The sequence below is a fragment of the Orbilia oligospora genome, assembly GCF_000225545.1.
Source record: "Orbilia oligospora ATCC 24927 unplaced genomic scaffold scaffold00215, whole genome shotgun sequence".
In the NCBI taxonomy this organism is placed as follows: domain Eukaryota; kingdom Fungi; phylum Ascomycota; class Orbiliomycetes; order Orbiliales; family Orbiliaceae; genus Orbilia; species Orbilia oligospora.
The window spans coordinates 1,235,982-1,252,315 of NW_011645772.1; the positions used below are offsets into that span (position 1 = coordinate 1,235,982).

The 16,334-nt window shown below is 46.7% G+C and overlaps 3 protein-coding genes across 3 annotated transcripts; 1 reads left to right on the forward strand and 2 right to left on the reverse strand.

The window, feature by feature from the left end:
• Positions 1 to 939: 939 nt before the first annotated feature.
• AOL_s00215g374 (uncharacterized protein) lies at positions 940 to 4,750 on the reverse strand (the record flags this gene model as incomplete). The annotated part of the gene is made up of 2 exons (XM_011129576.1): positions 940 to 3,577; positions 3,636 to 4,750. 2 exons carry the CDS (start codon positions 4,748 to 4,750, stop codon positions 940 to 942), a joined length of 3,753 nt encoding a protein of 1,250 aa, XP_011127878.1.
• Positions 4,751 to 5,905: 1,155 nt separating this feature from the next.
• Positions 5,906 to 7,989, forward strand: AOL_s00215g375 (uncharacterized protein; the record flags this gene model as incomplete). The annotated part of the gene is made up of 2 exons (XM_011129577.1): positions 5,906 to 6,174; positions 6,261 to 7,989. 2 exons carry the CDS (start codon positions 5,906 to 5,908, stop codon positions 7,987 to 7,989), a joined length of 1,998 nt encoding a protein of 665 aa, XP_011127879.1.
• Positions 7,990 to 8,378: 389 nt separating this feature from the next.
• On the reverse strand, positions 8,379 to 10,863 carry AOL_s00215g376 (uncharacterized protein; the record flags this gene model as incomplete). The annotated part of the gene is made up of 2 exons (XM_011129578.1): positions 8,379 to 9,255; positions 9,323 to 10,863. The coding sequence occupies 2 exons, from the start codon at positions 10,861 to 10,863 to the stop codon at positions 8,379 to 8,381; spliced, it is 2,418 nt and encodes an 805-aa protein (XP_011127880.1).
• Between the last annotated feature and the right edge of the window lie 5,471 nt (positions 10,864 to 16,334).

Here is a 16,334-nt window from a genome sequence, read left to right on the forward strand (position 1 = left end):
AAGATTTATATTTATAATTTAGCCTTATCATTGAATTATTTTACAAAGTTTATAACCGTTCTTTCAACCTAGAGGCAAGTTTAGACCATATTAGCACTTAATTATGTATATCAAGAAGTTGTTAATTAACATATGGCACACTTTATGGGGTATTATGAGGTTGGAGTCGACATTTAATTACAACTTGGGAGGAATAATCGTCTTAAATTAAGAACTTTATACCCACACGCATACATACTCTAAGAAACTACTCTGTATATATATCTTAATTTAAGAACGTTATACCACAGAATGACATTAATAGTAATATCAAGCCCTTCTGCTACTCTTGAAGACTGTAGTACTATACGATCACATACGCTTCGCAAAATCTTATGATATCGATATATATCACATATATTCAAAAAATTACACAGTGATCATGATTGAACAGGAACAAAAAGGATAGCGCACACGATCCCAGCTATACTAAATAGCTCGGTTCAGCGGCTCTAATCCTTATCCATCCATTAAATAATAATAATAGTAGTAGTAATCAAAAAGGGAACGGTGCTCACGAAACCGGTCATGCGAAATAACTCGGTTTAGAGGCTCCATCCACCTATCCGCTCCTCCATCCAAAGTTCCTGTCCAGCTAGCTATATTACAATACCATTAAAAAAAAAATACATCGTCTAGAACAAAACCCGCGCTATCCGCTCAAACGAAACAAAAGTAGGTGACTCCGGTGTAGTAAGAAGCCCTCTATACAAGGCGAACGATAAAATATGAATAAAAAGCGGAGAGAGAAGATAATACCGTATCCGTACGCCGCATGAACGCCCTGGTGATACATTCCAAAGCCTTCACAAAACCATAAGTAAAAAATAAACCAGAAAAAGTAAACATCCACCACAATAAATACCACGCCTTCCAAACCAGACACCCCATTATATCAAATTAAGTCGATTGCGGTCTTCCATTCTTAGGCTTCCTAGCACTACCAGGAGCGGATGGGATTAAAGAACCTTGTCTTAGAGAGGGAGGAGGTCCAGAGAAACTAGCTCTTCTTCTGCCACTCTGCTGGGAGATCAATCCGATCTTGCTTGTCTTAGCTCTTTTCGCTGGTGGTGGGCTCATAACACCCTCCAAGGCTGGTGGCTCGCTTACAACCTTGCTCTTTTTCTTTGGAGATTCCGAACCAACAGCGCCCTTAGTATTGGTCTTTTTCGTGGGAGACACTTCGACTGTTTCTTCCTCCTCGTTTTCTTGCTTCTTCTTCCTAAGCTTTCTCACGGATCGCTCAACCGTGTTAGGCCCGTTGGGTTCAGCCTTCTTCTTTCCTTTCTTGACAGACATCTGAATCATACTAACATCCTCAATGTCGTCGTCTTCATCCTCGTGCTCAGGTGTATCTCTCTTGACCATAGTCTTAGCTGCCTTCTTTTTCTTGTCACCAGTAATCGCGAGAGACAAAAAGGCCACATTGGAGTCAACAGCCAAATCCGCCAACGGTACTCTATCCCCGTTGCGGGCAGCGGTCATCTCACTAGTAGCAGCGTTGAAGATCTGTGCCTCTGGAGTGACTTCTCTCATTGGATTCCTGTCGGGTGCCGCGTTCAAGATCTGTTCACGAGTAGCGGTCTTGGGGAGATCGTCGTCGAATGGGTATGATCTCTTCTTCGGGCTAGAGTTGGTCGGCACGTAATCTCTGTAAACAGAGACTTCTGTCTGTCCTCGAAGCCCTGACAACAAACTGGAACTATAGCTGTTGAAGGGGTCGAGAGCATTCTTCGCTTTAACTGTGGCGGCCAAAACATCAGCCCCGATATCCTCCACTTCCTGTTTGACGTCATCAATGTTGTAACGAACAGCCGACGTCGACGACTTGACTTGGTCGGCAACGGAATCCAGGCTCGACACCTTGAGACGATGGTGTCGTTCGTTATGCTCGCGGGCCCTGGTAACAAACTCGTCGAGGGTTTGCATGTTAACGGCGACAGATTGCATTTGCGAATTGACCAACTGTATGGTCTCGGCATGGATGCTGTTAGCAGTCTGTTGGATGCCGCTGGCTCTGCTCTCGTTGGCGAGAGCGTCAGTCTGCAACTTCTTCTTAATTCCGTCGCGTGTGACAGAAAGCCCCCCCCGGAAACCCTCCTCTGCCTCGGACCACTGATTGATCCCAGCACAGATGGAGCCGGTCGCAGAGGACAAACGGTCACTAGTGACCGTCAGTCCAGTCTGGACCGACCCCATCCTCTGGGCGAGTCGCTTGTCCTGCTCCAAGGCGTTTTTGGTGACCAGCTGTGTGATCTGGGCGACAAGCTGCTGCCTCTCATGGGCAGCTTTCTGGCTCTCCTCGGCCAGAACGGCGGCGATCGAATCGGCAGCTGAGGCCTGGGCGGTGATGGCTGCCTTATTGGCAGCCTCCACCTCCAGCCTCAGGTCGTTGGCCTTCTGGGTCTGTGCAGCCAAGTGCTTGCTGCACGCGTCGAACATCGCCTTGAAATCCCTTCCAAGGCCGATGTAGGAGGAGCGCATCTCCTCCTTGAACCCCTCCAACTCCCGCACCACGTCCCCGGCGATTTTCTCCGCGGCGGAGGACATGCTACGCATGCCCTCCCCGACCTTGACCTTGACATCGTCCCGAAGGACCTTGATCTCCTCCAGGACGAGGTTCATCTCGTCCGCGGCCTCGCGGGCGGTTCCGGTTGCCGAGGACCTGGCAACCTCCAGCTTCTCAAGCCCTTCGTCAAGGCTTGAGTAAGCCTTCGAGAGCTTGTCCCCCTGCAGCTGGATGAACGAATCCATCCGAGCCGCCACCCCGTCCTGGAGCCTCGCCTGCTCCTCGATGAACTTTTTGATCTCGCCCTCGACGAGACCCGTGACGTCAAACGTCTGTTGTTTGACGGAGCCCCAGGTGGCCTTGTTTAGCCCCTGGAGCTCCTCCTGCCTCCCGACCTTCGCGTGTAGCCCGTCTACATCGCGAATGGCCGCGGAGGCCACAGACGCAAGGTTGCTGGCCTTGGTGGAGAGCTCGGCCTCGGTCAGCTTGTAGGCCTTGGTGATCAGTTGCTCATCCGAGAGCTCCTGAGTGGCGAGAACCAGGGAGGTCTCTGTACTAAACAGAGCCTCCCTGGTCTCCTCCAACGACACCGTCTGGCCGTCGTAGTCCTTCTTTAAGTCCATAAAGGACTTAAGATTCTTCTCCAAGTTTTCGCGAGCAGTCCTCAACTGCTGCTCTAGGACTGCGATCTTCCTCTCGTGCTCCTCCACCAAGGTCTTTCTGGTGTCGTTCTCTCGGTTGAGCTGCTGGAAGTGCTCCTCCGACATGTACACCCCGTGCTTTTGCCTCGTGGCATTCAGATCGGCCCTCAGGCGCTCGATCTCTGTGATGTACTCCTTGATGACGGCACGCTTCGTCATCAATTGGTTGAGCTGCGGCTTGTTCTCGATATTCTTCGCAGTCGCTGCGTAGTTCAAGGTCGATATCGTCTCCTCAAGATTGACCTTGGCCGGCGAAACCGTGGCGATTATGCACGTCTTCGTACGGCCACCAAGGGAATCTTGGAGCAAGCGAGTGAGCTTCGACTCTCTAGAATAACGTTAGAATCACGCATATAGACTTCATATATTATAAACATGAAACTTACCTGTACGGAATATAGCTGTTCTTCTCAACAAGAGCTGTAATAACTCTTCCCAAGCTCAATAAACTCTGGTTAATCATCCCGGCCTCTTTGGCCCTCTTATTCTCGGCTCCGGATCTTCCAACACTCTCGGAACCTGCCAAGTCGACGAGGTTCAACTTTCCAGTTCTCATGAAATCCTCTCCTGCGGGGTTCTTGTCCTTGACTTGGACGATAATCGTGAAAACAGTATGGCTACGACTGCTCAAGTCGTTGCATTTAGTCGCTGCAACTTGTCTCTTCTTGCTTCCTTCCTGTAGTAGATTGACGCCGTCTTCTGCATTATGTGCAAATCGTTCCTCCATACCATTAATAACAACTCCACCTTTCTTCGACGAATCTTCAAACATTTTTAACTTGATCGTCTCATCGGCTGACAAAAGGTCTCTTAGTTCTTCATTATAAAGCTCGATGAAAGAACATTTGACCATCGGCTCGGATTCTCCATCCAATAGTTTGAACAAATTGTGCAACGCACGAGGGATAATACCAGCTCCATCGGAATATGTGTCGAAGTAAGGTTTCATATCACCAGTCATTGTATATGTTTTTCCTGTTCCTGTTTGTCCATAGGCAAAGATAGTGCAGTTATAACCGGCAAGCACTTCTTCAAGGATAGGCGCAACGACGTCGTCATAGATCATACTTTGATCTGCTTCAGGGCCGAAAACGCGATCGAACATGTATGTTTTGTTGGATAAACTCATAGGACCCATTGAAACCAACACTTCGTTGCCACGGGGACCACCAGGTGTTGAAAGGATAACAGCGCTGTTTTCTCGAATTTCTCGTTCATTTCGGCCTCGGCAACGCACAACAACTTGAACGTTTGTCTCGTCAGGCGAACGGTGTCGGGTATCTGGATTCTTTGTGCGAGTAGTCGCTATCGACTCGGTTGGAGATCCAGGGCGTGCTGTAGCTTGCACTGCAGGATTCATGTAGGCTGGGCGTGAAGATGAAGAAGAGGAGGCATTGCCTGCTGCACGCGATGGGGGACGGTTCTGAGCATTGTTATTAGAACCTTTAGCTGGGGCATTCGGTTTGCGGTTCGGACCGCGGGCTCCGTATCTCGAGCTCATTGTGTGTGTGTTTGTGATGGTCCAAAGATGGACCCTGTGACGTAGGACGTGTTTTCGGAAATATTCTTGTTAACCAATTGACTTCGATAGACCGGTTGGTAACAGGAAGCCTCAGCACAGTAACAGAAAGTCGAAAGTTGTTGAACACGTCGCGATGATGCCAGAGAAAAGATTCTTGTGATCGTCGAGAGAGATATCGAAGAGACAGACAATGACAAGGAAGTAAGAAAGGTAACCGACGCGACTTCAAAAGTTAGGTGGTCAAGACTGAGAGATTAGACGATGACCGAGAAGGTTAGATGATATCGAGAAGGTAGGTGATATCAACAGCAATTGGCGAATGTCAGAGAGAAGGACAGTGTCAACTGAGATAGAAGAGGATGGTTGGTAGAAAAGTACGATGTCGAGATGATGAGGCGTAGTTAGGTTGGTGGTGGTGGTATCAAGAGGGGTAAAAATGATACTCAAGAAACCAGCGGGGTGTTGGTGAATTACTATCAGGTAAAGCGATGACAGCTAACCAGACCAGAGTGATATCAAGGACGTGAATCAAGTCGACGAAGTCGTAAAGTCAAGGACGACGCTAATAGTGATGATAATAAGAATAACAAGAAGTTTGTGACGATGTCGAGATGGATATGCAAGAGTCCAGGGGTGATGGGACGAAATGCAAGGATGGATGGAGTGAGGTGATGTGAAGTGAGATGGAAGAATGAGGTTAGGTTGGATGGTGGTTGGAGATTAATTGGAGGAATGGTTTCTTCGTGTGTTTTGATGCAGCAAGAAACAGAGACTGGGGGTCAGTCGCTCCTGCATGCGCGATGAATGCTGAATCAAATGTGTTGCGTTGTTGTCACTTTTTGTGGATGTCAACAAAAGAAAAATCAACATCCTACCCAATCAGGACTAGACTAATCTCGCTTAACTCTCAACCGCACACACAACACATTTTCCGGATTCCTGTTTCGGATTTCAAACGTCCAAAAATTTCTAGAAGCCTTTAAGGCGCACACCTACCGAGTATCCATACCCATATACATGGTAAACCCCCCCACCATGCCGGTAACGGCAGCAATACCCCCTCCTCCACAACAACCCCTAACCTCAACCAAGTAACAGAGGCTTCGTCCTCTTTCGTCAATTCCCCTCCCCAAAATGGAGGCCGCAAATTCAATCCGCTTCCGCAATGCGCTGGTCTTCCTACGACACCAGTTGCGAAGCACATACGCCTACCGTCCAAGGCACCAGCAACAATGCAGGACCAACGTCAATACCTCAGACTCGCCGGTCAGGAAGAACTTCTCAAAGGACGTCATGGCGAAGTTTATCAACCAAGGCATTGGTGATATGAAGAATATAACCCAGCCGACATCGGGGTTACTCGAGACTTTGGAGGAAAGAGGGTTTGTGGGCCAGTTTCATGGGTATGCCTTTATCCCTCTACCAATCTTTAATAGTTAAAATATACATGTTTGAAGATATATATAATCTAATACTTGCGACAATGTAGTAATCGTAATGAATTCATCAAACTCACAAATGGCGAGGTAATCCACATCTACGCCGGAGCCGACGCCACCGCCTCATCATTGCACATAGGCCATCTAATGGTCCTAATGCCCATGATCCACTGCATGCTTCACGGTCACCGTATCTCCCTATTAGTAGGTATCGCCACCGCCCGTATCGGCGACCCATCCGGTCGTCTCACGGAGCGAACAGGCATGAAAGACCGTCAATTAGGCGAACGTACTTTCCGCTTCGGAACAGACATAACCCAACAACTCTCCTCATTACTCAAATCCGCCGTAAACTACGCTCGGGAACGTGGGTACGAAGAAAAAAGTATAGGAAGAAGACATATTACTTCAAATCTTCAATGGCATAGGAACGTCAGTATTATAGATTTCATGCAGATCGTGGGACATAGGTCACGTATTGGAGAGATGATGTTGAGGAAATCGGTGTCTGAGAGGTTGAAATCCGAAGACGGTCTTTCGTTCTCTGAGTTCTCGTATCAATTGATTCAAGCTATGGATTACTGGCATTTATTCTCAAACCTCGGTGTTCGTCTACAAATTGGTGGTTCGGATCAATGGGGTAACATCACCGCCGGTTGCGATCTAATCAACAGAATGGTCAACGAAGCTGCATGGGTAGACGAACAGCCAACTCCCTCACTTATCAAAAACATGGCGAAACCCTACGGCTTAACCGTTCCGTTACTCACAACCAGCTCTGGCGAGAAATTCTCAAAAAGTACGGGAGCGGGTAATATCTGGATTTCGGCCAATAAAACCCCTCCGTTCAGTTTATACCAATTCCTCTTGAACCGTCCAGACGATATCATGGAACAGTGGTTAAAATACTTCACTCTCCTCCCAATAAACACAATCAACGAAATCATGGTAGAACAAAAGGAACATCCTGAACGAAGACCCGCACAGAAGAAGCTTGCCTACGAAGTCATAGCTCTAATCCACGGTATCCCCGTCGCAGATAAATGTGTTCAAAATACAGCCATATTCTTTGGACAAACCGATGAAGTAAATGGCTTAGAGAAGCGGGAGGAAAAGCTGAAACAAGGCCTAACAAAGTCCGATATCGAGGGCATCAGCGCAAGGCACTTTTGGGAACCTGTCCTCGCAAGCGATTTCATTGGAATGCCATTAGAGAAAGCACTAGTAGCCAGTGGAGCCGCACCAAGTAACTCCCAGGCTAGAACTCTCTTAAAAAGTGGAGCTGTGTCTATAGGTCCACACCTGCGACAAGTCAAACTAGCGGACGAGAGGATAATTCTATCCCCAGAAGACCTAATCAGTGAAAATATCTTGCTGATAAAAGTCGGAAAGAACAAACTCTACGTAATGAGGCTGGAGGATGAAACCACCCTTGAACAAGCGATAGCAGAGAAGCAGGACCCGGATGGAGCGGCTCTAAAAACCAAGAAGAAAGTCGAACCGGTAACACGTCTACAACGAAGGAGATTGGCTAGGAATGAGAAGAGGGCGTCTACTACAGCGAGGAAGACGAGAAGGGAGGAATCAGTTAGAACATTCAAAATCTTCGAACATGAGAAACGAGTTGCAAAGGACCAGCCCATGGGTAGACAAGAGTTTGATGATTTGGTTGAGAAGACGCTCGATCGAAAGGAAAAGAGGACATGGGCAAGCATGACTCCAGGTGGGCTTGAATTCAAGGGGATGCGGACGAATAAAAAGCCGGACGAGCAAGATTAAACGGCCCTAGAAGGTTCGTACATAGAAATAGGGTGCTGCACGATATTATTACCGCATTCTAGGTACCTGTTTTTACGACATCGAAGCCTCTGTAGAAGTATACCTGCCCACTGAGTGCAGTTTTTGTACATATTTTTCGATCACATCGATAGTAATTTACGTGTATATACGAGAACATTCACTTTACGCTTTTACGATAAAATCTGTAGTGTTCGTAAGCACCGAGATCACCTCGGGCATTCATTCGTGCAGGACGGGGGCGCCCATACCCCCGCCTGCCAAACCGCTCGCTAATGGTACAAGAACATTAATGGGGCAGCATGGGCCTACCATATTGGCCCATGCCGCCCCCCCAAAAAAAACATCCCCCCTCTGCCCCCCTCGGGTGTTTAAACACCCGAGGCCCCCGCCTTCCTCTCATACATCAGGATATACGCCTCCTGACGGGCCACCTCCTCCTCCGTCACCCCCGTCACCCTCAAATCGTCAAACCTCAACCACCCCCCCTCCTCCTTGGCATACGCAATGTAATGCCCCGTCGTCGACTTGTCCCCTCGGTGGACCACCACGCCGTAAAGGTCGTAGTGGCCCACCTCCCCCCCCTCCCCAGCGCAGACCTTTAAATCAAGGTCCCGCATGGGGAACCCAACGTGTCCCCGGACCTTCTTGTTCTCCCCCTCCTCCCACAAAAACCTCTTCAACTCGACCACCACGTTCCCCCCCTTGGGTCGGATGTAATGTCTCATACTCCGCCCATTGTTGACCCCACATTTGGGGCAGGCCCGCTTCTTCTCCCCCGACTCCGAGACGTAGGAGTCAGGAGACCACTCCTGCTCCTCTGGCTGCGTGTAGTTTTCGAGGTGCTCGGACAGCATGGAGTCCTCGAGTCTCCCATCTGCAGGAATTACCCTGCAGATGGGAACCTCGAGCTCCATGCACTTGTCCTCGTGCCTCGTGGTCTCATGGCAGTTGTTGCACTCGAACACGGTCGAGTGCACACCTCCGAAGGTGTTATCGATAATCTCAGGAAGAGTATACCCGTCCACGACGGGTGACTCTTCCTTTGCCAGGGCCTGCAGGATCAGGAGCAGGAATTCGTGGGCGTCCTGCACGAGGTTGGGGTCCATGGCCGAACCATTTTCGGCCTCAAGGTTTGCGCGGAGCGCGGTCCAGAACTGGTCAGACGCGACCCCGGTCTTTCTACCACCGAGGTCCTCGTCGAACAAGAGCTCGCGGACGAGACTGCCGAGTTCTTCTCCGAGTTTTCTAAAGTAAAAAACGTTGTTAGTATAAATTTGGCAAATGTAGATAGAGAAGAATATATATGACTTACCCCTTTAACTTCGGAAAAAGAACCTCGGCAGTCTTCTGCGAAGCTCTTGTTCTTCGGACACACTGGCTCTTAGGCTTTGGAGCCTCCTTCACCTTCTTCTTCGAGTTCGCCGGGGTTTTCGCGAAGTCACAAGCGAGAAAGTAGTCCCGAATGGACTTCGTGTGCGCGAGCATCTGTACAACGACGTTGATGTAACACGTCGCACCAAGGTTGGACAAACCAAGACCGTGTTCATGTTTTAAGGGTCTTGGGACCCTTTCCTCGCTGGTGGTTACGATCTTCTGCTTCCTGTGAATGTGCGGATGGAATGCCGGTTCTTCAACCGACTTCCTCTTCTTCAGTGCTCGGTTCTCCGTAGGAACGGCAGGAGCAGATTTAGGTGCACCTTCAGGTGCAACCTTAGGAACAACAGGTGGGTGGACAGATATCGTCGGGACATCGGTATGGATCTTAGCAGGTGGTGGACCAATTTCCACACTAGGGAAAAGGGTCTCCTGCTTTTTGATCTTGATGGGTGTTCCGTTAACACTCTTTCGGATTTTGATGACTGGGTTTCCATCAGCATATGTCTGTTGCGACCCTATAATCTTAACATAGGGTTCGCCAGTGATGGGATCAATCTTCCTCGGTCTTCCTCTGCCCCTCTTCGTGGGGAGACTGTTAGTGCTCGTAGACTTGAGCTCCTCGTGAGATGGTGTCGGCTTAAATTTCACTCGAATGATCGGTTGGGGTTTTACTGGTTCCCCAGAAACCTTCGCTTCAGCGCGAATCGAATCTACTACCTTCTTGTGTTCCGGAGATTCAGATTGAGCGAGTCTATGCGATGACTTTCGCTTTGTCGGTGACGTCTTTGTCGTTGACGTCTTTGTCGGAGCATTCGTCGGAATGTCAGTATTTGTTCCCTCTCCTTCTCCTGTTGCTGTTGTTGTCGTTGTTGTCGTTGCTGCTGTCTTTGCAGCTACAGCTTCCTCCAACGCCTGAAATTTACGTTGTCTCGCCAGCTTCTGTTGAAGCTTCCATTCTCTCTTCTGATTCTTCAATGCTATCTGCGCCTCCAATCTAGCTGCCTCTTTCTCGAGTGTCTCTTTCAGTCTCTGCTGATGTAATTCGTGATTTGATAAATACTTCTCCTCGGGTGGAGTCTCAGGTGGCGATGCAGGTTCCTGTTCCGCCTCGACTTCTTCCCCGTTCTCATCGTGTCCATTTTCATCGTCTCCAGTTAGGAGAGGTTGAATATCGTTTAAGCTATCGAATAGCCCTGAAGAAACAAAGTTCTCAGAAGTTTGTGATATAGAGTCTGGAGGGGTTCTTGCATCTGAAGATGGTGCGTTAAGAACAGCAGAAAGTGCCATCGAGGATTTGATCTTCATGAAGGATGTGTCTCTGTTTAGGGAAGAGGAAGAGGAAGAAGCAAGATAGGGAGAGATGACATCAGCAGGTTCGCGATGGGAGCTGTGAGAACCATTGGAATTGTCGTTGCTGCTGCTGCTGTTGTTGGTGATTTTCTCGTTGCTGTCGTTATTAAGCTTGATTTCTTCCATTGTGCACACTGGATCGAGAAAGAAATGAGATGATGACTTGATAGGCAATGTTAACTTAACTGCAGGAGGATAGCTAGGAAGCTTCTGCTGCTGATAGTGATGATGGCTAGGATGATAGTGATGCTGTTGATGCTGGTGTGGTTGATGAGGTTGGTGAGGTTGGTGAGGTTGATGGGAGGTGAAATAAGTAAGTGAGGATGAAGTAGATGAGTTGGAGGTTGAAGAATACTGAGAGGTGGGAGAGACTGGAGGTTCAGTGGGAGGTGGGGAAGGGAACGGATAGAGTTGTAAAGAGGAGGAGGAGGAGGAAGAGGAGGAAGAGGAAGAAGAAGATGACGGGTGTATATATCTTCTTCTGAACTTTGGAAAGGCCATTGATCGGGTCTGCACAGTTATACCGCAACGACACGGACGGGTTAGCGGTCGAGATATTGCAATTGAACATTAAATTTCCGAATCAACGGTTAAACATGCGATACAGCAAGACATTACAGTGATGAGCGAGCAAGTGTGATAGAATAACTGGCTTCATAAAACATCATTCGGTGCCGCAGCGCAGTCATCCGGTTAAGAATCAAATAACGGTCGATCGACGATACAACAGATGATTTCTTAGAAATCTGCACTCGAAGGCAAGACAGGAAACGATAAGAAAAAGAAGAAGAAGAAGAAGGAAAAAAGGCCCCTACAACCAATAGCCATGAAGTCCCATGATGCATGATGGTCTCCAAACAATTGTACAGTAGCGTTCGTCACAATCGACCAAAAGAACTTACAGAAGTTGACATTATTCTCTAATGATGAGCAGTATCTCCCACGGCGTATATAGACATATACGCGACTAGCCCTTTGCCCCCCCGCGATAATAACTCTGTTTTATTAATTTCCCTCTTTCTTTCTTTCTGGCTTTCTTATTTCACAATATATCTTCCCCACTCCTATGTATCCCCTTTTTCGAATCAATAATCCGTTGGTAATCCTGTATGTAACCGCCCAGCGGGGATATGCAAACGAGCCTTTGGAATAAGTCCAATGTTGGGGTCTCCGTGAGGGGTAATGTCGTCTACTGCGTTTATGAGAAATATATGGGCGAGAATATAGGTAAGGTAGGTATGTAGATGGATAGATGGATAGATGGGAGAATTTGGTGGTGTTTTTAATGGGCACGCCTTGAGGAAAGTTGTCTATTGTCGAAGTCTATGGATATAGTATCGAACAAACTAGCAGTACCAGTGGTAGTACGTGTGGGATTTAAAGAACCGGGTATCGTATTCGTGACCTTTGAGCAGCAAACAAGCCTGTCGTAAATATTCGGAAAGGAAATTCGTAGATCGTTACAGTTGAAGATGAAATATTTACTGGAAGACATGAAAACGGACGTGGAGAGGAGATTTGAAGTTCGATTCCCGTCGGACTGGGGGGCTGTGAATCCGATCTGATCTATGATCTGATCTGATATCTGATCTCTCTCTCTCTCTTTTTTTTTAGAGACAACGAATCGAATCGATGACGGGAAAAAAACTAAAAAAGGTAGATTAATTGATTGATTAGCGGGGAGTGTCTTGTTTGAATTTAAAAGAAATTCAGCGATGATGTTTAAAAAAAGAACAGTTGATTGATCGATCGATTGATCGCAGCACGTTTCAAGGCGGCTGATCAGAATCAGAAGAAGAAGAAGAAGAAGAAGAGGAAGAAGAGCTGTACAGTTGCAAACCTTCTCCTGTTGAAGTTTGCACGCACAGTTTAAAGAAACTCGAAGTTTTTGGAACCGACAGGACAAATACTATGTGTAATGTAACTCACCCACTCCCCGGACCTCGAAAAAGCGGTTCCACAAGCTTAGAAAAGCAAGATGACGATAATGACGATGTTTTTAAAAATGAATGTGTCTTCGTGGAAAGTTAGTATTGATTTAATTTTTGAAGAAGCCTTCGAGGCAAAAGAGTTGTCCAACGGAGCAGTGTGCAATGAGAATAAGCGGGTTTTTTTCCGGAGTTGGATGATCCAAGTAAGAAGAGGCAGAAGAGGCAGAAAATGGTATGTGAAGTATAGCAGAGCAGAAAGCGAGCGCACACGAGCCCAGCCAGCCAGCCTTGCAGTTGGATCAAAAGAGAAAAACCGACCGAGGAAGAGGCACTAGTCAGGAGTGGACGGAGCACGGCCAGAAGGAAGGGAACCCAGGAAGGTCAATTGCCTAGTTACTGATCCAATTGACAAGGCTTGCTTGCTTGACCTGGCGTGTTCCGATAATTGCTTAGCCAGATCGATCTTGTGGGAAGACAGACAGACAGACAACTTAAGACATGAAAACGAGAAGAAGAAGCAGAAGAGGGAAAAAAAGGTATCGTGAAGGCCTTAGCTAGTAGATACTTAGGTAGTATACTTGCTATAGAAGCCCTGGGCGGTTCTGGTCTGGTCTGGTCTGGTCTGGTCTTTGGAGAGCTACCGGTTACCAAGTAACCGGACAGTACAAAGTGCGCCGGTACATCGAACTACCAAATTAATTTTTTATTTTTTTTCTTCTCTTTCTTTACGGTACTCGAATTTTAAAAACCACCAAAGAAATTAAGAAAAAGTAAAACATACCCCAAAAAAAGGTTTTGTCAGACGTCAGAGGGTTTAGGACTAAGTGGCAGGCTGGTCGGCTGGCGGGGTGGAGTAAAGTAATTAAGTCGGGGGGGTGTTAGGAATTCGACGTCGGCGGCGGCGGTAAAGTGAGCAGTGAGTTAGGTAGTGAGTAGTACTCAAGAAAGGGAAAAGGATGTCGAGGATGATGCGGTGCGGTGCAGTGCAGGGAAGTCGTTGAACCGGATCCGACCACCAGAACAGAATTGATTGATTGATTGATTGATTGATTGATTGATTGATTGATTAATTGACCGAATCGAATCGAATCTGTTCCCAGAATTGATATTTTTATTTTTAAATTTTTTAATTAAATTGCCTTGAACAGAAGGAAGTTGCCTGTTTTGACCTTTGATTCGACCGTTTTTGCCGGGGAGCTACGGAAGGCGGGTCCTCGTTAGAAGCGTTAGTTACTGTGTAGAGAAGAGAGAAAAGAAAATGGTTCGGAACAACCTGCAACCCCCAAATATACTCTACTCAGGTACATGCACCTAAGTAGCGTGTGTAAGTTAAGTATATCGACAGGAGTGCAGGACAGGAGTCAATAAACATCCAGGTGAGAGTTCGAAGAAGGGGACGGAAAAAGTAAAAAGTCAGCCTGCTCAGGCAGTTTTGTGGTTCATTTAAGATTCCGTGGCCTCGTTAAGGCTCGAATTAGGAGAACCAACTTAACTGGCGGCCAGATATTAATTCTTTGAATATCATGCGAATGAGCACTCAAGTTGGATCCTCTTTGTTGTTAACTAATCGATAGTTGGACTTAAACATCGACATGGGAGGGTGCCAGATATGACTGCATGACCACGGTACCCCGGATTTTTACTGTACGTACTTAAGTACTAAGTACTTACTTACCAGCTATGAAGTAGAACTAGAAGTCTGTAAGATGCAGAAGTTTAAGTTCAAGTCAGAATGTGCGTGCGAACGAGACAAGACGATGCTGAGAAATACATTCTTCCCTTACATAAGTTTATTCCCTTGCGCGTCGTGTCAGAAGGATTTAAAATAAATAAAAAACGTGAATGACATACATACTTCAATCATGCACGAATGACTGGCCAACTGCAAACGCCGGTTTCAGCCAGTCACCGAACTTCTTGCAAGCTTGACACGCCGGCAGCTTCGCAAGTCGGCGTGGCCCTCCAACTTTCGCAATTAATTGAGCCTCATTTTTCTTAAAATTTAACCCGACTGTGGCAAATGCATCGATAAAACGCGGGGCATTCGATATTATTATTAATATAACATATTGAACATTCATTCGTACTTCCATTCGTATGTCGGGATTAACAAGCCGGCACGACACCGGCGCATAAATTTTCATGCATCTACACTACACACTTACTTACTTATATATACATCTTGATTCACCCTTGAACTCCTCGCATCAAGGAATTCGAAATTTCAGAAGAGAGGGGAAAAAAGCCCGAGCAAAATAGTGGAGTACTTGCTTGACCTCAGCTGCAACTGCTCCCCCCAGACTAGAGTTTCAGACTCTCCAACACCGCTTAATATTAATGCACCCGCCAAGTTTTTTTAAACGGTTGTAATAGGGCACGAGCACTTCTTCCTCCTCAAGTCCATCCTCGTATTCAGATCCAACTAGCGAACTGTTATTATCCAGAATTCAAGCTATTTATTCCGGTTGTTGTTGGTTAATGCAAACCTTTCTGTTCTTGTTATAAGGGCATGTTTCCCACCAGCTTGGCGTTCGTCAGAGCACATGTTAGATACAACTGACATGGTACATATTTACGACCAGGCCAGGGCCTCCACTACGATTAAACCTCGAAAGTACTTACTTACCTACATATGCACTACACTTACTTCTATATGTACAACGAACTCCCTACAGGGTTCACAACAAGCTACAGGCCCAGCTAGCGAAGAAGAGGTAACGAGCTAGCTCCAGCTATCCGTTCAGGAAGGCCTTCGAGGCCGTCATCGCAAGGTCAATACAACCGGGGTCTGATAGACACTTAAATAAGTACTAGTACCTACTGGGGTATGTATAAGGTATATATAAGAAATATCCAACTCTAGATCTATATATTTTTCTCACATGCGACTTTTAACTTCCCCGCCTAGATACTTAAGCACTCCTCATTTAGTTCCGAGACCGCATGCCGCATTTTCTCCTCCGTTTATAAGAGATCTTAGATTGTTGTAATTTATATATATATATTTCTTTTTGAACAGACCAACCTGAGATGATTCGATATAATTATAATATCCCAGGTTATTGGGAGCCATTCTTCACATGATATCAGCAGTATGAGATTCACCGGTGGCATTGAAAGATCGGCATATACATGCATCCTACTCTGCCAATGCACAATTTTATTGTACATTGTGACGGACACTCTGATAGCTGTAAAGGAGTTACAAAGAATTCGGGATTTCAGTTAGATTGACTGATCCAGACGCAAAATACCTTTATATTAATATATTTAAGTGAATACAACATACCGGTATTCGATCCTCCCTAAAGAATATTTCTAGTACTCCTACCGGAAAGCGAACAAAAAACATTTTATATAACGCCGATAATACAGCAAATGGTGGTATGGCTCGAAGAACTTCGAATTTTTAGACCTACAGCTCACCACATTTTTATCAATATTATTCTTCTGGTTATATTTATTGCTTTTCGGACATCCTACATTTTTTTTAATAGCGAAGCAGAGCTTCCAAAAGGATATTTTATCATGAAGGGTGCAATGGCGGTCATGATAATATATAACGGCGGCAGTCCATGCATTTTCAATCGGGAGGTTAGACCTCGCTGCCCACGGGATCGGTATAGGTTATGAGTAACTACCTAGGTAAGTACTTACTTAGTTACT